At 32.8% G+C, this 17831-nt stretch overlaps 1 protein-coding gene across 2 annotated transcripts in view; it reads left to right on the top strand.

The window, feature by feature from the left end:
* Positions 1-580: 580 nt before the first annotated feature.
* Positions 581-17831, top strand: part of LRRTM4 (leucine rich repeat transmembrane neuronal 4) — a 712850-nt gene continuing 695599 nt past the window's right edge. Inside the window, exons 1-3 of one of the 2 annotated variants that reach the window (XM_041754109.1) lie at positions 581-859; positions 1143-1293; positions 3124-4670. In XM_041754109.1, coding sequence (XP_041610043.1) covers positions 1290-1293; positions 3124-4670 — 1551 coding nt within the window. In that variant the 5' untranslated portion in view covers positions 581-859; positions 1143-1289. Of the gene's footprint in view, positions 1294-3123; positions 4671-17831 lie in introns of both variants that reach the window. The other variant, XM_041754108.1, reaches the window with a different exon arrangement.

Here is a 17831-nt window from a genome sequence, read left to right as displayed (position 1 = left end):
TACTCTGAAATGATACTCTTATCTACATAACATTTAATGTCTCTTAGATGCCTGCACATTTGGTTAAAATAGTATTAAAGATAAGTACTTAAAGACTAAGAATGCACACTTTTAGAAAGTAATGATCTAGACTGTTCAATAAGATGTGCAAAATTGCAGAATGTATTTAATGATCAAAAAGTTAGGAATTTACATTTTTCCCTTAAATATGATTACTTCTCTATGTGGTTTGCTTAAAAATAATTAAATAAATAAAGGGACAGCAACAAAAACAAAACTGAAATTGTCTTTTGAAAAGAAAGATAATAAATATGTGATATGTACAGGAAAAAAAAGGGCCAAGGCAACTTTTAAAAACAGCTAATTGGATAATATTTAGAGAGCCAGTATTTTACTCAATATTTAATGTCACCGAATGGAAATCCTTGTCATAAGCTTTTCATACTATATACATATTATTGTAGAGAAAAAAAAAAAGTGATCCTGTGCCTTTAATTTCCCTTTCTGAGAGAAGGAAGGCTGCACACCACTGACAGGCTCACTTGTTCCCGTCTTTAATGTGCAATCTGTTTTCTCCAGCGGAGGGCACTCAGTGTATCACAAACTCAAGCATTAGCACCAACAAGCTCTGAGCATCATCAGTCTCTGGAAAGCCTTCTGAATTAGACAAGGGCTGCCTCTCAGCACAGCTACAAAACACTTTAAACCTGACCAGCTAAATGGATAAACCTAGCCTGCATAGCTTTTAAACTGGGGTCTCATACAGCACAGGAGGCCTACTTGCTTCAAGAACTGAAAATCCAGAGGATGAATTGCTTTATCTGGGAATGGCAAAAGCCAGCACAATAAGGAATGCCAGGTATTCTGAAGATTTTTTTTTTTCTTTTCTTTTCTTTTTTTTTTTTTTTTTTTTACCTCTCTTTTTACAGAGAAGTTGGTTACCTTTGAAATGGGCTGTAGCTTTTTTGCACAGATTGCCAATTACTGCTGATGGGTCTCTGGTGAATTACACAATGGTCCTCAGAGCCTAGAGGCCCTCCCCCTCCCCCCCAACGGCTTCCTTTCCCTGCCCCCCCATCCCACCCCATGCTGATTTTTTTCATATATGTATATATATTTTTTGCCTGTCCTCTCCGGGGAAGTTTGTATGGGGCTTCTAGCTCACATGCCGGATCTGAATGGTGTGAATGACAGCCGCACTGTGTCATGAAGGTGGTGGTGGTTTCAGCACGAGAGACCAAATAAGAAGAAAGCTGAGAGAGGGGGGAACCGTTTTTGGATGACAAAGGATGGGTAAGTGAACTTTTGTTTCCTTCTTTGCAAAGCTGATCCTCTTGGCTTCCTATTCTCAGTCGTGGCATTAGCTGATAAAAGACGGGGAAACAGGCAAAAAGCAGCAGCCTCTGAGTTTGCCAGTTGACTCAGTATAGTTGCTATTATATTTTTAGATCATTTTCCTTTTAGTAGTTTTTCTTTTTTTCTAATCCATAAATGCATAACGCGGACTTAAACAGACTCTAGAGAAATATCTTTAAGGCTGTCTCTTGTGTGTGTGTTTCTACAGCTTGGGAATTAAGCATGAGATAAATACTGTGTTTGGTTCTATCTCTTGATAATATTAACCACGCTTGTATTTCTGGTCGCTGTCAGGAAGATTGTTAACACTTTACTGCGTGTCTGTAGGGGTGGGGTCGTTACTTTATCAGAGGTCGCACAAGGGGTTGTTTTATCTCTGAAGCTGTATCCTGAACACAGCTTCCAAATTTCCAGCAGTCATTTGCCAGTCTTATTTTTTCAAGTGTGACTGGCTTTTTTCCCCCCTTTCTCCTGTCTGGAAGAGCTGGAATGTATTTCAATGAGATTGTAGCTGGCAAGAGGACAGAGAGCAAGATCGGGTTTCAAATTAAAAACAAAACAAAACAAAACAAAACAAAAAACTGGTTGAGTAAAAGAAGGAGAGTTTTTTGATTAGAGGTTTGGCTGATTGCTTCTTGGTTAAAAATGAATATTTAAGAGGAATAAACTGCAGCACACAGGTTTTTTTTCCCCCCTACCGCTAATAAATAATAAATCTACTGTTGACAGAGGAGAGAAGCCCCTTACCATGCTATGACTTGGAAATGCAGCACAAGTGCCAATACATTGCAACTTTGCAGGTTTTCTGAAGTTAATAGAGGTAGGGGAGGAAAAAAAAAAGTCAGTGAGAAATTTGAGCAGGTGGAGATGAAGGGGAGGAGGGGGACTAGTCAGTCTACTGCTTTACCTTGTTTATCCCCCAAATTTGCAAAAGCAATTATGTTAAAAATAAGAGCAAAACTAATACTACACAAGATTATTTTGCATTTTATGCAAATAATAAGAATCTGACAATCTTAACTTTGGACTGTTCTGTGTTACCAGTAGTTAGGGCTCTGAGCTGGTATATCCCTGGGCACGAGAGCCACAGTAGGCAGAATTTCCTGAAAGCTGAGAGCATATATGCTTATTAACACATTGAGACTACCTCACACTGTTATTAGTCTTCATACCATGCTTCATTGGCTGCCCATCCTAGTCCCAATGCCATTTTTTCGGAGCCCATGCATTGTTATTCCATTATGCAATAAGGATACAATTTCAGGCAGAGCAAACTTGGGTTACCTTGACAGCTTACTGAAGCTCTCTTGTCAAATCAAAGCCTGTTTGCTTAACTACGAAAGATGTACAAGTACGGGGTTTTCTAAGTCACATTTTTGCCATTACCAGAAGACTTGGTACTCTTCCTTTTGGTACTGATGTTCGACAGAGTGACTAGCCAAATATTGTTATTCCAGTGTTGGCATTAAGTGATAAGCAGGCTGTGTGCTCTTCAGTGTTGACGAACATATGAACTCAAGAAACTCGGGAAGGCTTTTCTTTAGTTCCACGGCACTGTGGTGATTTGAAAATCAAGGAAGAAAGAAGGAAACCTTATGATAGCAAATGTACAACACTGAAGAAAATAAGACTTCAAATGTTAAATACATTATTTGTATATCAACTGTCCCATTACTACACGAGATGAAATGCCCGATATCGGTAAGCTGGTGGTGATTTATATTAATAGTTTTACAATGTGCATTTGTCTTCTTTTTAATATTGTAGGTTTCCATTTAATTACGCAGCTGAGAGGCATGCGTGTGGTGCTAGTGCTACTTCCTACACTGCTGCTTGTTATGCTCACGGGGGCTCAGAGAGCTTGCCCAAAGAACTGCAGATGTGATGGCAAAATTGTATACTGTGAGTCTCATGCTTTCGCAGATATCCCTGAGAACATTTCTGGAGGGTCACAAGGCTTATCATTAAGGTTCAACAGCATTCAGAAACTCAAATCCAATCAGTTTGCCGGCCTTAACCAGCTTATATGGCTTTATCTTGACCATAATTACATTAGCTCAGTGGATGAAGATGCATTTCAAGGGATCCGTAGACTGAAAGAATTAATTCTAAGCTCCAACAAAATTACCTATCTGCACAATAAAACATTTCACCCAGTTCCCAATCTCAGAAATCTGGATCTCTCCTACAATAAACTTCAGACATTGCAATCGGAACAATTTAAAGGTCTTCGGAAACTCATCATTTTGCACTTGAGATCTAACTCATTAAAGACTGTGCCCATAAGAGTTTTTCAAGACTGTCGAAATCTTGACTTTCTGGATTTGGGTTACAATCGTCTTCGAAGCTTGTCCCGAAATGCTTTTGCTGGCCTCTTGAAGTTGAAAGAGCTCCACTTGGAGCATAATCAGTTTTCCAAGATCAATTTTGCTCATTTTCCACGTCTCTTCAATCTCCGCTCAATTTACTTACAGTGGAACAGGATTCGCTCCATTAGCCAAGGCTTGACATGGACTTGGAGTTCCTTACACAACTTGGATTTATCAGGGAACGACATCCAAGGAATTGAGCCGGGCACTTTTAAATGTCTACCCAATTTGCAAAAATTGAATTTGGATTCCAACAAGCTTACCAACATCTCACAGGAAACTGTCAATGCGTGGATATCATTAATATCCATCACTTTGTCTGGAAATATGTGGGAATGCAGTCGGAGCATTTGTCCTCTATTTTATTGGCTTAAGAATTTCAAAGGAAATAAGGAAAGCACCATGATATGTGCAGGACCTAAACATATCCAGGGTGAAAAGGTTAGTGATGCAGTGGAAACATATAATATCTGCTCTGAAGTTCAGGTGGTCAACACAGAAAAATCACACCTGGTACCCCAAACGCCCCAGAAGCCTCTGATTATCCCTAAACCTACATTTTCCAAATCTGACCCCACCCAGCCCACCCTTGAAACACCAAGCCCTTCCCCAGGGTTTCAGATTCCTGGCACAGAGCAAGAGTATGAGCATGTTTCATTTCACAAAATTATTGCAGGGAGTGTGGCTCTGTTTCTCTCGGTGGCCATGATCCTCTTGGTAATCTATGTGTCTTGGAAACGCTACCCAGCCAGCATGAAACAACTTCAGCAACACTCTCTTATGAAAAGGCGGCGGAAAAAGACCAGAGAGTCTGAAAGACAAATGAATTCCCCTTTACAGGAGTATTATGTGGACTACAAGCCTACAAACTCTGAGACCATGGATATATCCGTTAATGGATCTGGGCCCTGCACATATACCATCTCTGGCTCCAGGGAATGTGAGGTATGAACCATGATCCTCCTAAAAGCATTTCTACTGCGGGGAAGGAGAGGTAAATGTTTGAAGCTCTAGAGGTGTCTAATCACTAGAAAGATTAATGACCCCTTTTGCTTTTGGGTTTTTGCTCAGTGTGAGAGGTTACTTAATTAAATTACAACCACCAGGAAATTGACTGTTTTTTTGTTTTTGTTTTTTTAATGGTTGAAACTTGAAGGAAGTTCATTCAAGGATGAGATTAAGTTGGAATAAAACACTATGTTAAAACATCTGTTTTTTTAACAGTTTGTATACAGGGGTTGGACTTAAAAACACACATATACACAAAACTCTTTTCATTCTAAAATTAATGTCTGGTTCTTGTTGTTTGACTTCTGTAATGGAGTAAAGAAGGAGGGACCAGCTTAATTTAAAAACAAAGTGATTTTACCAAAATTCCAGGAGGTAATGAAGATTTAAACCAAAGAGCAATTTACCCAAGGGTTGATTTTGTTGTAAATTTTTAGTTATACTTAAAGCATGCAACAGGGATCTCACAGGGATAACTGTTTCCGTGTTACTTGCCATTTAGTTATATACCAGCATAGAGAATGTCAGAGGCCTACTGTGTAATTGTATTAGGCCCTTAAAGATGTCTTTCTTCCTTCCTTCCTTCCTTCCTTCCTTCCTTCCTTCCTTCCTTCCTTCCTTCCTTCCTTTCATTTTTTTTTTTTTTTATTACTGGACATATATCACTTTTCATAGGTTTTCTTAAGTGCTGGCTATTTGTATGTAATCACAATGAAACTTAAATTCCATGTTTTGGCTATGTCCCTGGTAACTAAAATCAGGTCATGATATTGTGGATGATTTAGCAATAACATAATGACAGGCATAACAGGGACTGTTTGTCAATGTTGCTGTCATCCCCAAAAGAAATAATGTGTATTCTTGTTAAACTTATCCAAAACTAAGTGATGCAAATATTTATAAATAAAGAGAGAGAGATTTGAGTTCCTGGTATTTTCCCTTTCTGTAATATTAGCTTCAAATGAAGGCATTCCATGTTACATTATTTTCATTTTCATGAGAGAATATGTTTGGATCCAGTTTCTGATCATTTACTTTTAAAGATCACTTACACTAACATGCGTAGGAGTAGAAAATAGTCACAGATTTCCAACCTGTTGATAAGTAGTACTGGATGCAAATTGTTCTTTGCTTGGTAAAGTTGATCAAAAAGTACAAAGACTGTGACTGCCAAGGCCTTGTTACTAGAATAAAGTAATGGAGAAAGAAAGTTCTGGCAGTATGTTGTTTTAATATTCGATTTTAGATGGTTAGTTTTTCAGAGGAAAGTTTTCATGAGTATTGCATGAGTATTTCTCCTTTTATTACTAGTTATAACAGTTGGAAAAAATAATTTGCTTTTTGATAATATATACCCAATCTCTCTATAGTCCTAAAGGCAGATGCTAATGAAATGTTTTCAGACGAGGCCCTGGGTTTAAATATTCTCCAACCTAGTAGAATTTGAAATACTGAGCTATTCTTGAGAGTTCATTTTCTTCTTTTTGTATATGATTGAAAATAAGAAAAGTAATCCCAGATAATAAATCCCTAAAAGAAAACTGTATGAGCAATTGATATTGAAATTAAAAAGAATAAAAGATTTTGTATAAAAGTCTTAACAAGGCTTGATGCTTTTGTTGCAGGTTGATATTTATATAACATACATGAATATTAGTAAAAGAAGTTCATCCATCTTGTTTTATTCTAGGTTCTCTTTATATTTTGAGATCCTCTTAAAGGCTAGTACCATAAAAAAGAAAGGAAAAATCCAGGTCCATTCATTCATTTTCTCTTGACTTTTGTCATAGAAAAGTGATTTTTGTTTATAATAATCACCAAGAAAGAAGAAATATTTTTTTTAAGAAGAAAGATTCTTAAAGAACTAGGACTTGAGTATAGTCTAAAACTTTTCAGAGACCTTTAGTTCCAGAGATTATTCTTTCAAAGACCTTAGGCTTTATCATGATAGGAAGAAAATAAAAGCATGTTTTATTCCATAAAAATATGAGTATGTCAAAACACATTTTGATACTATATATAGTTTGTAGTGGGGAGGTTATGGTCATGAAATTGCAGTGGTATTATTATTGGAGATGAATGTGGTGTTAAGACATTAAATAATGAAGAATTTAATTAAATATTGTAATGAAGAAAGTTTAAATGGCAGCCCTGCTGAAGTAGATCAAAATCTCCATGCCATAAAAAGTGGAAAGTGGTAGGCTATACATCTAAGACCATTAACTCAAGGGGTCCAATAAAGCTACATTTGAGAGAATGTTAACTTGTTTTGAAACACAAACACATCAGAACATTGCAGCAACCACTTCTCCTTTTTATAGGATGTTCAATCTATTACAGTTATAGGTAGATACAAGAAATGAGAAAAGGCAAATTCTTAGAAATTATGATAGCAGACATAACTCCCCTTATGTCTTTGTCACCATGGAGTAAAATTTCTCCTGTTGAGAAAGTGTCTCTACAAAATGAAGCCAGGAGAGAGAAGTGAATTGTCCAAGTTTGTGATTTCTTAGGAGTATAGAGGTATGCTGAGTTGTAGTCTGGAGTTTTTATAAACCTCACATATGAGTAGCTTAGAAAAATAAAGAGTCATTAACATTCATAATACGATTTTGTGAGGTAGGCTTTTTCTTTCAATTCAAAACACCAAACTCTACCCAATAAAGCCATAAATATTTAATTAGGAAACTTAGCACTAAATGCTAATTTTCTAAGACAGTGCCTTGAACAAAACCTGCATTAAATTGAAAATTCCACTTATACAACTGTTACATTTAGTTATCATGATCTAAATATGGTTAAAATATTCATTTTGTCTATTCCTTTTAAGAAGGAAATAAAAATATCAAGACTCCTAATTAGAATGGTGTCTGTGAGCTAACATACAAATATAGCGTTCAATAAGTGAATAATTTGGTTATATTCTTTATAAGTTTTAGTTTTGAAAATTCCACATGCATATTTGAGGCTAATACTTTGAAGAAGATAATTATAATACCTTAGGCAGTAAAAATCTCTTATATCTATAAAAGAAGAATATAGTAGATAGTTGTGAATAATTAATATGATATATGGCACAATTCTAATAGATACATACATCTTAATCATGGTGCTTTGAGTGGAGCAGTGTGCTTGATTGAACTGAATCATTTAATTTGTCTGTCCTCAATATGTGCTTAGAAAGAACTTAAAGCCAAAAGGAAGCTTTGTCTAAAGCTTAGTAAAGTATTATTAAAAGAGAAAATTGCCAAAAAAAGAGAGAAAATTGCAATATGTACTTTTGAAAATAGTTTGTGAAACTTTGCATAGCTTTATCTCACTAAAAAATATTTATAAGCATTATGAAGTTACTTTATTCTGCCTACCAAATTTTACTTAAAATTTATACAGAACAAAGTTTTTGAATGCTTGGTTTTTTTTTGTTTGTTTGTTTTCTTGATTTTTTTTTTAATATTTTATTTATTCATGAGAGACACAGAGACAGACATAAGCAGAGGGAGAAGCAGGCTGCATGCAGGAAGCCCCGTGTGGGACTTGATCCCAGGACTCCTGGATCACTCCCTGAGCCAAAGGCAATCACTCAACTGCTGGGCCCCCCAGGAGTCCCATGATAGCCTGGTTTTTCAAGGATATGTTCTATCAAATGAAAATAGCAAGGACCTTTTAAAACTAGTCATTGTGACTATAGGAAAGAAGAGAACACTTCAAGTTTGTCTTGCAAATTAAAAAAAAAAAAATGAAATTGGTAAAACCTTAAAATGCATGAATAAATGAAAGTGGTCTCTAAAGAAATCCTCCATCCAAAGTATTTTAAAAGTTAACTAATTGAAATATAAAATTTAATGATCCCATAATGCTAAGAGTGCTGCCATTAGGAAAATGGGAGTATAGGAGACATTAGATATATATTTTCCAATATTTGATATTTTAGTAAAAATTCTTCAAAATCAAGTAAAATATAAATATAATGGCTGTTATTGGGCTTACATTATTTCTTTTATTGCTGTGCAGTGGGTGGTATAGATCATTTCTAACAGTTTATTTTTATTGAATATATTATATCAGATCCAAACTATTGATTTAAGAGGGATTATTAGCTTATTTCTACACTTCAGAAATTGGCATTTTCAACCATACTAGATGAATTTCCAAGAACTAAAAAGCATGTTCAAAGAGGATTTGTAAGTGAAGCAGGCCCAATATCCTTCAGTTTAATTTATACTTTACCAGTACAAAAGTATAGAAAATAAACTTCATTTTGGTGGCTTACTACTGCCGTGTTATGTCAAAATGTTATAATTGAAACTCTACTTTGTACATTCACATGAAGTATATATATGTGTGAGAATATGTGTGTGTTTGTGTGTATGTATGTGTACGTGTTCATATACACAGAGAAAGAAATAGATTTCCATTAAAATTCCTGTCTATTTTAGACATTTGAAATATTGGTGAAGGAATCCTGTGTTATAATTACCAGAATTTGTTAGTCACGAATATACTTTTTAGATAAATGTTGAAATCTCTCTAAAATTATTAGTATCTCATGTCTAGGTTGTCTTAATGTTCTTTTTCAAAAAACAGAATTTAAACTACACATTGCCATTTTTGGTGTGACTTTGGGCTAGTCACTTCATATCTCTTTGACCCATCACTAAATGAATATATGTAACTAGCACAATATATCCCAACTCAAAGCATTCCTCAGACTACTAAATTTTGTAAACTCCCAGCAGTCATTCCCAGGACTAAAAGAGCAAAGGATATGGAGGAAAAAATGAGTTATTTATATTCATTGTCAATGAGAAAAGAAAGAACTTCTCTAGTTAATAAAAATTGGCATACTCAGGTGAGGAACATTATAATTTCTTTATGCTTGAGGGGAAAATGTATAATACACATGCATGCACACATATGCATACATGCAAGCACACACACACAAATTTTTATATCTTTTAAATTCTGGCAAGTAACCAGTTATTTTGAAAGCATTTAAAATATGACTGATTTTTTAAAAACACTATTTTCTGAATTTGATTCAGTTAAAATCTATTTGTGAATAGAGTTTTCATTAGAATCTGCAAATGGTAATTGTAAAGAGTGACAGCTTCCAAAAAAGCCTGACATAGTTAATTTAGGAAAGATTTTAAACTGATGATAAGGGGTTCAATTACCTTTTTTAGAATAAGTTTGCATTAGCATGTCATGGACAAAATTTTAGTAAGTTATCAAATTGAAAAGTCTGACTATGCTATGGTCAGGAATGTACAGCTTTTGACATACCCCAGTAATCTTCATATGATTTCAGAATTTTTCTTCTTGTGACTTTTCTATATTGAATAAAATCTAGTCATCCTAGTTCTCAGGAATTACATTTATAGATAGCTTTATGTATTGGAAGTTGCTCAGTAATATTAGCATTGGGGACTTGGTGACTCATCAGAATTTTCATATCTCTAGAGTTTCATGAATCACTAAATCAAAGTGAAACACTTGCAACCTGTAAATCAGACAATGGGGGAGATTTGAAATATTTGTGCATATTTGAATCAGTGAAAAGCCTGGAAGTGATGTTATATTTTAAAAATTAAAATTGCTTTTTATAGTACCAAAAGAGGTCTCATTCGTCAGGTGAATTTAACAAAATCTCAGTATTTTAAAATGAAAGAGAAATTATGAGGGTATTTTTCTTGGCACTCCATAGGCCATTAAAAATTTAGCTGTGAATTAAAGAAAGTTGAGAAAAAGCACATTATTTCCTGTGGTATCAAAATCACTGGCTTTTTAATAAACTGCTTTAATATGCTTAAAACTTCTCAATATATGCAAATGCTATGATTCATACTCCTGCTAAATAGTTTAAAAAATAATGTTTTCATTGTCAAAAGAAATTAAAGTTAAACAAATGTAGAGGTAGGAAAATTGTTTTTTAAGAGTAAGATGTTTGGCTGTAAGCCAAATCTTACATACTTATCAACTTAAGGTTTGGGAGTGAAAAGCCAGCAAAGCTGATATCCATTAATGAATGGTGAAAGGAGTTGTGAAAATATTTTTTAAAAATCAGAAAAAAACTTGTCCAAAAATTATCAATAAGTTTGACTAAAAGGAAAAAATTGAACAAAAACTGTTGCCTCGATATCAAATAAGTAGTAAACACATGCATAACTAAATAAGATTGTGATATTTAGCATTATTGTTTGCATAGGGCAATGAGATTTTATATTTTGATATTATATAAATGGTGTTCTTAAATATAAATACCAAAAATAACTGAAATATAATTGTGTTTAATCAACCATGTGCAATTGAATACCCATATACCCCACCTAAATATTTCTGAAGTGCTAAAATGTATATTGCACACAAATATTAAAGTAATATATATTACAGTCTTCAATAGACCCTGTTCTTTATTACTTGTCCCATTCATATGAACTGCCTCAAAAGTAAATCTTTGGGCATGACATTAAAAAAAAATTAAAGCCATCAAAATAATTTTGTTTCTTCTGTCATTTATCATGGTTGTTTTCTGAATCTTTGGATGTCCATACTACCATCTCTTGGAAAGTTCTATTCTCTCCTTTACTTCAGTCTTTTGTATATTTACTGAATTCTCAGACCTCAAAAGGGTAAAGATATAATCACTAAACCTAGCAAGAAGTGTCATCTTTTTCTTTTCTTTTTTTTAAATGTAAATTCTTTCTGTGGAAGAAAGTAAGATACATTACACATTTTTATCACATTGGTTTTAAAGAAAAATTTAAGGTAAAGGATAACTGTACTAATAAAACAAAATTTCCTGCATAAATTTATGTCATTTTTACCTACTATTTCAGTGGTTGAAATCTTCAAATCCCACTGAGTTTAAAAACTTAAAAAAAAATTATGGTATATTTAAATATTCAATGCAGGCAAGCTAAAGTGGATATAGATGGATTTGTTTAAGAAAACTCACTCTTTTTTAGGATCTCATAAGTGAATATATACTTCCAAATAGGAATGTGTATGGTCATGAACTGATTTCACTTTTGGGTCATTTACAAGGTTAGTGCAGAACTATATAGACACGGACTTTGGAATAGCTAATAATATAGACAAAGAGGAAAAATACCTGAAGTTATTTTATTTAGTCAGTTCTATTTAATTCATATCACAGTATATTTTCATTTTAGAATAATAATTTTGTTTCACTGTCTTCTTTTAAAATTAAGTATTATCATATAAAGCATTGAAATTACACCGATTTTTTAAAACCAATGAGAAAGTCTTTGAGTTTAAATTCTGTGCTTGTTTTTAATTCCTCCTTCCTCCCCCCAAGTCACATTTAGAATCATCAGTTCTTTCATTTTGCCTAGTGATCTAGTTATTTGCAAGGGTAGGAATTATTAAAAGTTGATTTCTTGTTTCCTTTAAGTACCTCCTATTAAATGCATTTTTGTTCAACTGAAGCCCTGAAAATATTGCTTGTTTGTTGCAGCATAAATTTAATCATGATGCATTTCACTACTAAGTTTTTGATACTTACAATTTTAAATTGACACCAATATTGTTAAATATTTCTAATAAGACTTAAAAAAGAAATAGAAATTGTGTCTGAATCTTTTTTAGTATGATCTCCACAGATGAAAAATTGTTATTTTCTTCTGTTTTTATAGGTCTGTAAAAGTCTTAGCAGAGAGATCAGCCTTAAAGTACTTTAGGTTGATGGTCAAACCATAGTATGGACCAAAATTGCATTGGTCCAATGGTTAGATCAAGGGGTGAAGAAAAGGTCTGGGAGACTTGAAACTGACTCACTTTACTTCTGTAATATTGGACAAGTAAATATGTATCTGACCTTTCTGTGATATAATTTTTCCATCTATTGAACTGGGATAATAACTTTCCAACTAACTTGTTGAAATGATTAATGAGCTACTATTCGAAAACCACTCTGAACTCCTCCATAAAAAGCTTCAGTGTAAATATAAATGACTATTAGCCATAAGCCCTACTGTCTACTGAAAAATGCAAAATACATTGTGGCTGTATTATTTTCATTGTTATTATTAGTTATAATGATGGTTATAATACTCCCTGATGTAGAAACAAGTGTTGTGGTTACATTTTTACTAAAGTGAATAATAAACCTGACCTTTCAGTCCCTTGTCTGAGCTGTAATTTAGTTTGGGTACCAGACACACTAATATATAAATAATACCTCAGGATTTATAAAATACTCCCTTGGCTGAACATTTTATTCACATTTCAAAGAAAGTAGCATTTACAGTTCTTTTATTAGTATTAATTCTAAGGAAGAAATGGGTTATAGAAACAACTTATAAATTTCCATTCTGATCAAGTATTGTCCTTCAGTTCATTTTCTTAACAAGTGGAGACAATTTTAATTTCCCCAAAGTGTTTATGCATAACAAGAAGTTAATATATATTTTTCAGAAGACCTGATATTTCTCTAGCAAAAATATATAATATTTAATGCTTTGATGTACAAAAATATTTATTGTGGTTGAATATAATATGAGCATTTATTTTTGAATAAATAGATTATTATATAATTCCTATTTTTGTTCCCATACTCATAATATATTTTAATGTGAAATACATTTCTTTTTGAGTTTTCCCATGGAATACCTCCTGTGATCCTATTGTGTGCTGTGAAATAGAGGGCACTACTAGTGCATGTCCTTAACAAAAATAAATACCCCACAGACAAAAGACAAAATTTTATCTTTTCTGGAGAAGGCAGTAAGTTATTTTCTTTGTGATTAGAAAAGCAGAGTTATTCCCAAATGAGGATTCTTCCAGTCATTGAATATGTCTCTTCCAGTTATCTATTCTGGAACTAGGGATATAACTACAGGATGGGACCATGGATCCACTGGACCTGAACTAAACTCCATCAATCACCGTAAGCCCCTAATCTAACTCTGGGACCACAGTGAAGTTTTGAATCTGCAGGAATTAGTATTACTTCCAAGTTAATGTCCAGTAAGCCCCCAAAACTATTATGGCACTTTCCCCATTGCACAGTCACCTTGGTAAATAGCTGTTTGTTTCTTTGGGAATGGCTAGGAGAAAGATTAAGAGTATACCTTTTGACAGTGTAGCTCCATCTTTCCTCAAGGGGATCTGACCTTTCACTCAAATGTTTCTGAATCTGTAAATTGGCTCAAGTCTGAGAATTGATTATGGGGCCATGACACTACTTTCATGACTCAACTTACACTTCTGTTCACTTGACCTAGATCTGACCTACTTATACTGATCATGTAGGAATTACTACTCAAGTACCTTTTTTCCTAGGGAGACCATGTTCAAATAGACAATTCCATGGGTCTCTTGAGTCAAATATTCTGATGACCACTTTGACTTTACTGTCTCCTATGGTAACTGTGCCTATCTTTTCTTTGGTAATTAAGTGCTAACATTAGACCCATGCCACCTGGGGATCTCATGTTTTCCCGATGAAACAGGAATGCCAATTCAATGCTAGCTATTCCCACTGGTTTCTGACCTGCCACAAAGAGTGACTACAGAGTCATTAGCTATGAACTTACCTACTCTCAAACTCTTTCCCCTCTCCAGTTGCCAGATAGTGAATCCATTTTATACTCTTTGGATATGGTCTACAGAACTCTAACCAGAATATTTTTTTTAATTTTTGAGATTCACTGCTTAGATTCTAATCTTGAAATTTGAAGGATAAAATAATGTTATTTATCAATATAATATTTTAATAACTTTGTAAATCATAATCTCTTTGGCTCTCTGTCCACTCATGGTCTGTGTTTCCTCAAATGACTGGATGATAAGAAATGACTTTAAATCAATATTCCAACTTAATGCTCTTTAAATTTGACATTCCATCCTCCTTGAAAATGTATATAAATTCTTCACCAAAACATGAAGTTTGGCAAACATCATTGGCCTATAGAGATAATAGTATCCATTCTCTTACTGCATTTCTTACTGAAAATTTATTGGAACATAGTTATTAGCTCCATATGCAAATATAATATTTTATCGTTGTTATCAGAATAATTCTACTTTATAGATACTAAGCAATTTCTGAAATAGGAGATATAATTTTGCGTGTTAACCTGATGTATCTTATTTGTTTTCCAATATTTTCTAATTATAAATGACTACTTCTTTCAAAAATTCTGGAAACATGAGATTATTTACAAAAACAAAATAAGTATCAAAAATTTTCACTATGCAGTGATAATATTTTTAAAATTCTTCCATTTTACTTATATGTATAGGTAGTGTATTATAAAATTAATTTGGCGCTGAAAACTGTATGTACAGATTTATATATTGTTACTTTAAGGTTCACATTTTGTGATGAATAGAATCACTGCTTAAAATACTGTGTGTTGAAACTACATTCCTGAAATATGCCATCTTTTACCTAAGTCTTCTTTTTTGTTGGACATTTATGCTGAATTGTTTTTACTGTTAGAATAGTTCTACAATGACATCTTCATTTAGGTAGATTCCGCAAAGAGAAAATGCATAGCCAAAAGAATGAAAACTTTAAATTTCTTAAGTCATATTGCTACATTATCCCCTAAAAATATATACCTATTTGTATTAACACATGCATTGCTTAAGATTTAACATTTCCCCACATACACACCAACATTATATATTATCTTTTATTAAACAAGTTGACACATTATTTTTAGTGTTTAATATTTACATCTTTAACCTTCACGTGTTAGAATTTTTGTTGCAATATTCTGTGTTGTTTGGATATCTTATTTTCAAATATGATATGTGAACAATCCGTGAGGTCAACAGTATTTATTATGTTCTCTTAAATTGTTTTTATTTTTAGAAAGGCCTTTCCCATCTTGTATGTAAGTAAGTAAACATTCACTATGTTTTGATCATTTCCTCTATAGGTTTATTTTTATATTTAATTCTTCAATCTATCTAAAAAATACTTTAATATATAATGTGAAATATGGAACTAATTTGTTTTTTCCTCACTAAAGAATTACAATTTTGTCAGTATGTTTTACCTTATATTAATGTAAAATTTTCATATATCCATGTCATTTTTGTGTTTCTATACTTTGACCATGTATTCACTATTCTTGTATCAGAAGCATATTTTTATGCTAGTATGATTTTAAGATATATTTTAATTTTTACAAAGGAATCTTCTACTAAATTCCACATATATTTTTAAAAACTGTCTTGGTTATTTTTTGCTATTTTTATTTGAAATAAAATTTTGCATGTCTCTCTTCCTCCACTCTCTCTGTAACCTTTATCTTCCTGAACACACACATGCACGCACACACACACACACACACACACACAGAGTATTTTGACTGGGATTATATGGATCTATAAATAAATTTGGAAATAATTGATATCTCTACTGTTGTCAAAGTGAAATGTTTTTTAAAAAAGGGAAATGTTACGGATAACATAAAAGTGGCATAGAGCTCAATTTGCACCACCTATTTTTTGTGTCTCCAATGAAGATGAGTTGATTTGTTTTATTTTAAAATTCTAATGCATATATAAGACCATAAGTGTATAGATGCATATAAAATTATTATCAACGTTTTAACAAGTCCATTAATTTCAGGAGACAAAGATAATTTTTTTAAATTTCTAGTTCAAACATAATTTTGTAAAACATTAACTGTGTTAACTTTCTAAGAGTTAAGATTTCTTATTTTTCTATTTGTATTGGCTAAATCTAGAATATCAAACAATTACAGATTTTAAGCAATATCTTTTGTTCCTGATTTAATGGGACTGCCTTTTGTGTTCTTTTCCATTTTATCATTCAATTTATTCATTCTCCTATTTATTACACAAAAAATGTATTGTTTACCTATATTGATAGGTGTTAATGCTAGGCTCAATTCTTGTGTTTACAACAGCAGATACAATACTTTGTTTTAGGTAAAAATTATCACAGTTTTCATTATACCTATAGTCTTATTTATAAAATACACATTTATCAGGATGGACATTACGTTTCATTAAATGACTTTTGGAATTGTGTTTTTTTCTCTTTTTGTGAGGCATATCTTTCCCTCCCACCTTCTACTTATTGGCTTTATGAATTGCATATTTTATTTCCTATTTTTAAATGTTATTTGCATTTCTGGAATAAATTACGGCATTTCTTTCATAACATTCTTTCTTAAATCAGCTCTCATTGCGTCTACTTTTATCTTGCTTGCAATCTTAAAATTCCTGTTAATTAATAAGGCAGGATAGGATGGTCGATACTATTCCCTCTTCATCAGTTGAGTTATATTTAGTATTATCTCTTTTTCTAACTTTGAGATGGTTAAAATAATATAGACATTAACTTTGCCTTGAAATTTGTAAAACAGGCAATGAAAACTCCCTTTGTATTGTCCCTTTGGGGATATAATACTGAGAAAACATAGATTCTATTCAGATTTGTTTGCCTTTTGCTGTCCTTGAGTCAGAATATGGACTTACAGTTTTTTGGAAAAAATACCAGTATTATTGAAAATGTAACATATATAATGATTTTTATTTTATGTAATAATTATTTATTCTTAAGAATCTTCCCTAGTCATATATTTGTTCCTTTAGTCTCTATGGACCACCATACTAAAAGCTATAAATGAGGCAGGTGAGTATCTTTGATGCATATTCCTATAATCTAGAACAAAACCCTCAAATCGTTAGATATTAGATGCACATTTTCGTTAAGAATGTAAATTCCTTAAAGATACAAAATTTCTTTAGTCTTTTTTAATATTTTAGTTGTTAGTTTATTTTTTTCATAATTGCTAAGGATTATTGGGTTTACTGCTATTTAAGACGAACGGGAAGAGAATTACCTTCAAATTACAGGGAATTATATCAGTTTTCTTTTTCCCAAGGAATTAACATCGCCTCTGAATGAATCCCTCTACCAATAGGCTCTGATGTTCTAAGTAGTTTTACCTTATCATTCTGATCTTACCTTTTACTTTCTCATAAAGCCAAATTATTCCTTTACTCTGATCAGGGTCAGCAAAATATTTCTGTAATGGGTTAGATCGTAAATATTTTAGACTTTGTGGGCCATATGCTTTTTGTCACAGC

The sequence above is a fragment of the Vulpes lagopus genome, chromosome 5 (genome assembly GCF_018345385.1).
Source record: "Vulpes lagopus strain Blue_001 chromosome 5, ASM1834538v1, whole genome shotgun sequence".
NCBI classification, from domain to species: domain Eukaryota; kingdom Metazoa; phylum Chordata; class Mammalia; order Carnivora; family Canidae; genus Vulpes; species Vulpes lagopus.
Note: the sequence above shows the minus strand (reverse complement) of the source record. Positions and strands in the feature narration are given on the sequence as shown.